General features: G+C 39.0%; 1 protein-coding gene across 1 annotated transcript in view; it reads right to left on the bottom strand.

The window, feature by feature from the left end:
* Positions 1–2,262: 2,262 nt before the first annotated feature.
* The window catches only part of LOC126766128 (uncharacterized), a 254,390-nt gene continuing 246,904 nt past the window's right edge, over positions 2,263–9,748 (bottom strand). The window contains exon 2 of the mRNA XM_050483986.1: positions 2,263–4,229. Within this exon, the coding sequence (XP_050339943.1) occupies positions 2,609–4,229 (1,621 nt within the window). The 3' untranslated portion in view covers positions 2,263–2,608. The remainder of the gene's footprint in view (positions 4,230–9,748) is intronic.

Raw genomic sequence — 9,748 nt, 5'->3', positions numbered from 1 at the left:
TTTAATTTTTGTTTTTTTTTTTTCTCAATGTAACGCAGCTTGATAAACAACATTTTTTGGTTTCTGTTCCGGTGTACAGAAAAGAAGGTTTTCCAACTCGTGAGCACGCCACGGCCGTGTGAAAAACATAACATTTCCAAATTTATGACTCACACTATGCGACTATCTTTAGGTGATTGTCATCTCACATGAAATTTTCACTGGAAACGAAATACGTTTGAACTGAAATGGGAAATCGTTAGAACTCAAAGGAATGCGTCACAATCAGTCGGGTTCCATTACACAGTTTCGTGGCATGATGATTGCGAAACATAATAACGACCGATCCTACTTTGAGACGCAAATGATGCGGTGGCATACCAAGCCTGTCAAAAGAATTTAGAAATACCACTGGATAATTCACGGCGCCGTCTTCGTTATCAAGACGATCGATCGATTTGTATGAGCGCAAGTCTCCCGGAATATGACTTTGAATCTTCCAGTTTCGGTATTTTTGGCAGCTAACATTGCGCGTGCACTTAAGGAATCGTAGTTACGATAATTTGGCCAATGTTCGAACATTTGTGATGAGTTCATCTTTCGTGAATTGAAAAAGGGAAGATGGAATTGATATCGAACCACCGGAAGTATAAACCGAAACTCTACCATTTTCAATTTTTAGCGAAGGCCATGTAAAATGCCTTCGGCAATATCTTTTTTGTTCGTATCCTATAATTGACGCGGATTTGAAGGCTGGTATATTGAAATGATTATCGCGAAAAGTGTGTGAACTTCATTTTCATTGCAGTGATTAACGTGTTCTATCAATTGTAATTGCTGGCTTACTTCTCCAAAACTTGCACCCACCGTACCATTCACAGTAAGCAATGACTCAAATAAAGTTGAACCGCGTACATTAATCAATAGCAACCGTCTACCTTCGGCAGTCGTCGTTTTTCGAGAGATTGTGTAAATTCGTCCTAATGCATTAGTTGAGAACTCATCCACTGGCTGTACTGTATTCTTTGAGTTGAAATACACATTAATATAAACACATAAATAGCATGGTTTGAATTTGGTTAGCATTTTCATTAATGTTTAAAATGAAAAAAGTTGTTGTAGTGACATAACTGCAACAGTTGGACATATGCTACCGCGGAGTTTTTTATTATGATGTTCTTCAATATTGTTGTACATTATTTTGTTCTATCGCTAATAGTTTCGGCAGCGCATTCGACGAAAGACATTTTAAGACTCATTTTTCTACACCTTCGGTTACATTGGTCAAATTTTACCTAGAATGTAGCATTCTATTGGTGAAAGAATTTTTTAAATCGGCCTAGTACTCTTTGAGCCTATTCATTACAAACATACAAACATACTAAAATAGGTACAAATCTTTCCTCTTTATAATATTTGTGTAGATATCACTATATTTAGTACATAGTTTCAAAAGTTTATGCTTTTCTTCGCCATTCAGATGTTCCATTCGGAGTAAGTCAGATAAATTTGCAATTCTTTCACTGTTTGATTTGCAATGCATATTAAAGTTATTAAGTTCGACGAAGTTTTCTGAATCATACGGGCTTGTTTTCAGGGGTTCTTCTTCTTCTTAATTGGCGTAGACACCGCTTACGCGATTATAGCCGAGTTAACAACAGCGCGCCAGTCGTTTCTCCTTTTCGCTACGTGGCGCCAATTGGATATTCCAAGCGTAGCCAGGTCCTTCTCCACTTGGTCCTTCCAACGGAGTGGAGGTCTTCCTCTTCCTCTGCTTCCCCCGGCGGGTACAGCGTCGAATACTTTCAGAGCTGGAGTGTTTTCGTCCATTCGGACAACATGACCTAGCCAGCGTAGCCGCTGTCTTTTAATTCGCTGAACTATGTCAATGTTGTCGTATATCTCGTACAGCTCATCGTTCCATCGAATGCGATATTCGCCGTGGCCAACGCGCAAATCTTTCGCAGAACTTTTCTCTCGAAAACTCGCAACGTCGACTCATCAGTTGTTGACATCGTCCAAGCCTCTGCACCATATAGCAGGACGGGAATTATGAGCGACTTATAGAGTTTGGCTTTTGTTCGTCGAGAGAGGACTTTACTTTTCAATTGCCTACTCAGTCCGAAGTAGCACGTGTTGGCAAGAGCAATCCTGCGTTGGATTTCCAGGCTGACATTATTGGTGGTGTTAATACTGATTCCTAAATAGACGAAATTATCTACAACTTCAAAGTTATGACTGTCAACAGTGACGTGAGTACAAAGTCGCGAGTGCGAAGACTGTTTGTTTGATGACAGGAGATATTTCGTCTTGCCCTCGTTCACTGCCAGACCCATTTGTTTTGCTTCCTTGTCTAGTCTGGAGAAAGCAGAACTAACGGCGCGGGTGTTAAGGCCGATGATATCAATATCATCAGCATACGCCAGCAGCTGTACACTCTTATAAAAGATGGTACCTTCTCTACTAAGTTCTGCAGCTCGAACTATTTTCTCCAGAAGCAGGTTGAAAAAGTCACACGATAGGGAATCGCCTTGTCTGAAACCTCGTTTGGTATCGAACGGCTCGGAGAGGTCCTTCCCGATTCTGACGGAGCTCTTCGTGTTGCTCAGCGTCAGTTTACACAGCCGTATTAGTTTTGCGGGGATACCAAATTCAGACATCGCGGCATAGAGGCAGCTCCTTTTCGTGCTGTCGAAAGCAGCTTTGAAATCGACGAAAAGGTGGTGTGTGTCGATTCTCCTTTCACGGGTCTTTTCCAAGATTTGGCGCATGGTGAATATCTGGTCGGTTGTTGATTTTCAGGTCTAAAGCCACACTGATAAGGTCCAATCAGTTTGTTGACGGTGGGCTTTAATCTTTCACTCAATACGCTCGATAGAACCTTATATGCGATGTTGAGGAGGCTAATCCCACGGTAGTTGGCGCAGATTGTGGGGTCTCCTTTTTTATGGATTGGGCATAGCACACTTAAATTCCAATCGTTGGGCATGCTTTCGTCCGACCATATTTTACAAAGAAGCTGATGCATGCTCCTTATCAGTTCTTCGCCGCCGTGTTTGAATAGCTCGGCCGGTAATCCATCGGCCCCCGCCGCTTTGTTGTTCTTCAGGCGGGTAATTGCTATTCGAACTTCTTCATGGTCGGGCAATGGGACGTCTGCTCCATCGTCATCGATTGGGGAATCGGGTTCGCCTTCTCCTGGCGTTGTGCATTCACTGCCATTCAGCAGGCTGGAGAAGTGTTCCCTCCATAATTTAAGTATGCTCTGGGCATCGGTCACTAGATCACCTTTGGGGGTTCTACAAGAGTATGCTCCGGTCTTGAAACCTTCCGTAAGCCGCCGCATTTTTTCGTAGAATTTTCGAGCATTACCCCTGTCGGCCAGCTTATCAAGCTCTTCATACTCACGCATTTCGGCCTCTTTCTTTTTCTGTCTGCAGATGCGTCTCGCTTCCCTCTTCAATTCTCGGTATCTATCCCATCCCGCACGTGTTGTGGTCGATCGTAACGTGGCGAGGTAGGCAGCCTGTTTTCTCTCCGCTGCGGCGCGGCACTCCTCGTCGTACCAGTTGTTCTTTTGCACTTTCCGAAAACCAAGGGTTTCGGATGCAGCTGTACGTAAGGAGTTTGAAATGCCGTCCCACAGTTCCCTTATACCGAGTTGTTGATGAGTGCTCTCAGAGAGCAGGAGTGCAAGCCGAGTAGAAAATCGTTCGGCAGTCTGTTGTGATTGCAGCTTTTCGACGTGGAACCTTCCTTGTGTTTGTTGGCGTGCGTTTTTTGCTGCACAGAGGCGGGTGCGAATCTTGGCTGCAACAAGATAGTGGTCCGAGTCGATGTTAGGACCTCGGAGCGCACGCACATCTAAAACACTGGAGACGTGTCTTCCGTCTATCACAACATGATCGATCTGGTTGGTAGTTTTTCGATCCGGAGACAGCCAGGTAGCTTGATGAATTTTTTTATGCTGGAATCTAGTACTACAGATAACCATATTTCGGGCCCCGGCGAAGTCGATCAGCCTCAACCCATTTGGGGATGTTTCCTCGTGGAGGCTGAATTTACCGACCATAGTGCCAAAGATACCTTCTTTGCCCACCCTGGCGTTAAAGTCGCCAAGCACGATTTTGACATCGTGGCGGGGGCATCTCTCATAAGTGCGTTCCAAGCACTCATAAAAGGCATCTTTGGTCACATCGTCCTTCTCATCCGTCGGAGCGTGGGCGCAGATCAGCGATATGTTGAAGAACCTCGCTTTGATGCGGATTGTGGCTAGACGTTCATTCACCGGAGTGAATGATAGTACTCGGCGACGGAGTCTCTCCCACCACGAATCCCACACCAAACTTGCGCTCCTTTATATGGCCACTGTAGTAAATGTCACAAGGACCTACTCGTCTTTGTCCTTGTCCCGTCCATCGCATTTCTTGAACGGCGGTGATGTCAGCCTTTATTTTCACGAGGACATCAACCAGCTGGGCAGCGGCACCTTCCCAATTAAGGGACCGGACATTCCAGGTGCATGCCCTTAAATCGTAGTCCTTATTTCGTTTGCCGTGGTCGTCATCAAAAGGGGGGTCTCTCATCCGAGGCTGGTTGTTACTGTTCATTGGGGTAGGCTTTTTACGTGGCGGGTCCCAAACCCAGCGCACAACCCTATGCAGGGGTTTTTTCAGGGGTTGCTCTAGGAAAATTGTTTGGTCATTCCCCGTGGGATTAACTACTTCTATTGTACTAAATCAGTCTTTCGCAAAGTATATGCCTGGAGAAATAAATAAGACGTTGTCCAAAGTTATTGTATTTATCATAATATCTCCTTCCTTAGAATCAACTGGCAGTTTTACGATTTGTTTCGAATTTGCCTCTATTGTGAATTTATCAGAGGCAAAATTTGGTTTCATTTTAAGAGGTATTGTAATATTATTTGTAATTAGTATTTTATTTTCAAGATCAATTTTAGCTTTAATTTTTGTCAGAAAATCTAAGCCTAACACTCCGTCAAAATAATCATGGAATTTAAAAACTAAGAATGTAAGAGTTCCTGTTTTCTTAATTTCTTTGAAAATAGGTAATGTCACTTGCTTGTCAATTATATATATATGTAAGATAGTAGATATAGTTATTGGAATACATTTCTTGATATCTAAGGGATTTATAAATTCCGGGTTTATAAATGAAGAAGAAGCTCCGGTATTTATTAGGTATCTTAATTGTCTGCCAAATGGAGAGCTTATACTGATATAGGGTAAAATACTACCAAGTTTATTGCAGTCTATATATCCTGTTTGTTTCTTGAGGCTAACTGTAAAAAATCCTGATTATCGTCAATATTGTAATTTTCATATTGGTCCAGGTTTATCCTGTTAGCGTGGTCAAGACATGGGATAGAGATTTCATTTCGAAGACTTCTAAATTCGTTAATATTATTCATTTCATTCCTATTTATTATCCTACTAGCTTGGGCTAGTTTTAAATTTGTTTGCGCCTTTTTCAAATTTTGAAAATCCACTACCGGTATCAATAGGTTCTGGTGGAGGCTGTGATTGCCTCCAATTTGTTTGTCTCGAAAAATTATCGAAGCGTTGGCTGGGTTTAAAATTTGAAAAATTCTCGCGGTGTACTTGGGAATTTTGGGGTAACAAATTACGATTCTGATTGTTTGAATTTGGCTCAAAATTATTGTTATTAACATAGTAAGGTCTGGTTGAAAAATTATAATATCTTTTAGGTTGGTAATAATTTTCTTGTCTTGGTGCATTATTTACAAAATTTTGTGGATATTTAGGATATGGATTATATTGGTAATTTGGTCTCCATTGAGGATATTTGGGTTTATTCAAATTGGACCTAATATAATGAATATTCTGTTCTCTGATGCAGTAGTCAAGGGCAATCGGCAATGATTCTGATCTCATTGCTCTATTCGTAGATCCCATAGGTTCCCGTAAACCCGACAAAAATGTGTTTAGGCAAATTTCAGAAAATAGATTTCTCTTTGCATTAATTACATTAGTGTCGGGCTCATGGATTGATAAATTATTAGACAAGGCTGATTGGATTTCCATTGTTTCGCTGTAATATTTTTCAATCGGTTTGCCGTTTATCATTTTAAACAATGAAGATCTCTAATTACGGATGTTTCTGTCCTTTTATCTCAGTGGTTCCTAAACTTATTTTGTCTACCGCCCACTTTGAGAATAAATATTTTTTTAGCGCCCCCATTTTTTCACCTATTTGAAAACCACTATAACTTCAAATTAATTATTGTGACCAATATATGTATATTAACGGAGAATTCTAAACGAAACTTTTACTATAACCAGCAACTTGAAACCTGAGCGCAGTAGGTAACATACAACGGCGCTTAGGTCTCAAGTTAATTCTTACGGGCTCCACCTGCCAATAAGAATGATTATTGAAACACAACTTTATAGTATTAAAACCGTGAATCTTTTATTAAAAATAAAACTAAAATAATCGATCCATATATAAAAACTAATGTGAAGGATGAATCTGATGCTGTTTAATAAGTTTGCTAATACTCGTATCAGGTTCCAATTTACTCAAGAACAGTCGCAAGTCGCCACGTTCGGTAACAAGCAAAGGATTTTTATTTTTAGTAAGCAGTGTTGTCACAGCACTAAATCCACGTTCACACAAATATGACGATGGGAATGCTATCAAGAATCGTTGAACGATTGACCACAATCCAGGGTACAATTGCGAGATCGGTTTTGTAGCCAAAATTCTTGGTAACCATTTGGAACTTGATTTTTATTTCCTCGTTTCTTGTCAATTCTATAAGTTCTTCTTCCAGCTGAGGTGACATTGCTGTGTTGACATTTGAAAACGGATCCAACACCCAGTCTGGTATTTCCAAGTTCAAAATGTCCTGGTATCGTTCGGTGAAGTCAATGTGGAGGTTTTCCAAATGTTGGCAGTAGGCAAACAATTCGTCGTTACTGCATGATACTGATAAATTCGGAAAATTACCAGAAGCTTACGTCTGCCCAGATTCTTTTTTGTGTAGAAGCAGCGACGTTTTTGTTTTAATTAAATTTAGTTTATCGCCTTGCAGTTGGAGATTCATGTCGTTGAACAATTTATACAGGTCTGTCATGTAAGCTATATCATTCTTTAATGTTATGAGCTTGTCTTGAAATTCTGTATCTTTAGTTTCCAAGAACTCTATAACAGAGTCAAACAAGTTGTAGAATAGAGTCAGACAATTGCCTCTTGATAGCCAACGAACTTCAGTATGAAACAACAAACGATTGAAATTCTCGTCATTAGTAACACAAAGCTGATGAAATAATCTATCATACAAAGAGCTGTTGCGGATTTTATTGACTGCTTTGATGACATATTGCAGTAATTGAAATAGTTTTTCACTTCAGTTTCTAGCAACTAAATGTTGTCTATGAATAACGCAATGTACACCAAGGACATCTGGAATTTTATTTTTTAAGTGCGCTATTAAGCCTTTATGGCACCCTATCATAGCCGGAGCGCCATCCGTAGCAATTGAAATAATATCTTTCAAAGGAATCTCTTTCTCATCGCAAAACTTTTCCAATATATTGAATATGGTTTCGCCTTTTGTATCGGTCTCTAAATTTCTAGCAAATAATAGTTCTTCACATATTTTCTCATCTTTGCACAGAATTATTACTCAAAGGAATTTTTTGGATAATATCTGCGGCCGGTTTATGAAGCACGGTAGTTATTACTTCATTTAATGCTGGCAATATTAACTCTTCTCCGATGTTATGTGGTTTGCCTTTTTGAGCAATTAACAAAGAGATATTGTACGAAGCTCGAAGTCCGTCGTCATCTTGCTTAGGAGCCGCCGAAAATAGTTTTGCTACACTTGGCTGAGTATTATGCTTCTTCTCTAGGTCTTGAAAATATGCTACATTCTTGTCTCTCTTATCTGGATGCATTTTATTCAAATGATCTTGCAGTCTTGAAGGCTTCATTGCTTCATTCGAAAATGTTTTAGACATAGAAGACACAAAGGCGAGGATGGGTTTGTGGGATTTTCAATGAATCCGAATTTAATGTATTCCGCACAGTATTGCCGTCTCTTCTTTTTTACTTCCGACATTGTTTTGCTTTGCGAAATACGTTTAACTTCGCGAGTAGTGTAAAGGAGGCGTAAGTAATGCTCATCTATTGCGCGCAAAACCACAAATGAATATAAAATAAATATTACATTGTTTATATAGAAATGCTGGAGCACAATTATTATATAGTAGTCCAAAAATATGAATTCTTATTTTTCCTAGAAATACATTTGTAAAAAAAAGATCTTTTTCCTTTTCGTATTATCTTATTTTTCCCAGAAATACATTTGTAAAAAAGGATAAAGATCCTTTTTTTATTTTCCACATAAAAGATTTAAGGAGTTCAAAAGCTCAAAACGTGCGCTACATCAGCTACCTACCCAACGTCATTTCGCAAATGATAAAATAAATTATTCAAGAGCTCAAAGCATGGGCTACATCAGCTCGAACCTACTTAGCCTACACCTTTGCGCAAATGATTATATTATGATAGCAAATGCCCACATACAGATTTGGCAATGGCAATAGCAATACGCTTGACAGTTAGAATTCTATAAATTCTATCCTGTCGAGATGCCCCGTTATGAAACGGAGCGACCGATTGACATGATTTTAATTTTTTCTATACGAGTATTCAATAAAATAGGACAGATATATGAACTACGCGGAGAGAAATATAGAATCGAGTTTGAGCAATCTTTTAATTCATATTAGTTGATGTTCACAAGTTGTTGTTGATGTTCACAAGTTGTTGTTGAGCTCAAGTAGTCGTTGTCTAAGAGGCCTCCTAGCTAAATAAAATTACAAATAACCCCCCAGGCCTCTACACAACGACCCCATTTTCTTTCTGGGTCTCTTACCGCCCCCTTTGACACCTGCAGCGCCCACAAGGGGGCGTTATCGCCCACTTTGGGAAACACTGTTTTATATGAATAATGCGATATCAAGTGAGATCAGCTCATCCCAATTGAGGGATGTGCCATACATGTTTAAATCTTCGTTGGCTTGACCATCTTTTTTATTTCTTATGGCCCTCAAGAGGATTAGTCCATGAGGAGTGTTATCTGCTCCCCTAATGTGAAGAAGTATTTCTTCCACATTACTAATGAGTTCGTGGAGCAATCTTGGATTACCATCAAATTTGGGTAGGTCCTTGATTGCATTTGGAATTCTAAGTGAGTTAAAAATGTCGATAGTATTCATGTTGTTACTATTAGTCGTCGTTTGAATCCCTTACTTGGAACTTCTGTATTTGAAAGCATATTAAAATTTAATGTAATGTCCTCGGGTATAACGGGTAGGCTTTTTGACTTAAAAATCCTAAAACTTTTAGGATATGGAAACTAATAACTTGTTTTATTTACATAAGATAATTTGGTTCCGATTGTTAGGAATTTGGAATCAAATAATGCCTACACAAAAATAATTTAATTCGAATTTTGTTTTTTTTTTTTGTTTTTTTTATACATATATACATATATATATATGTAATTTATTTTTTATTTAACTTTTACACTTCTTCCTTTGTAATTTTATTTATTTTGACAATGTATGTATGTTATATTTTCTTTTAAGTTGTAAAGATTATATTTTTTAATGATCTTTCCAAGTGTTTATAAACAAATTTTCTTTTGAATTAATATATTTTTATTTCAATTTTTTTTCTATTTTCGCAATGTATGTATAAACGTATGTTAACTTTT

This window comes from Bactrocera neohumeralis, unplaced genomic scaffold (assembly GCF_024586455.1).
Source record: "Bactrocera neohumeralis isolate Rockhampton unplaced genomic scaffold, APGP_CSIRO_Bneo_wtdbg2-racon-allhic-juicebox.fasta_v2 cluster11, whole genome shotgun sequence".
Lineage (NCBI taxonomy): Eukaryota > Metazoa > Arthropoda > Insecta > Diptera > Tephritidae > Bactrocera > Bactrocera neohumeralis.
Note: the sequence above shows the minus strand (reverse complement) of the source record. Positions and strands in the feature narration are given on the sequence as shown.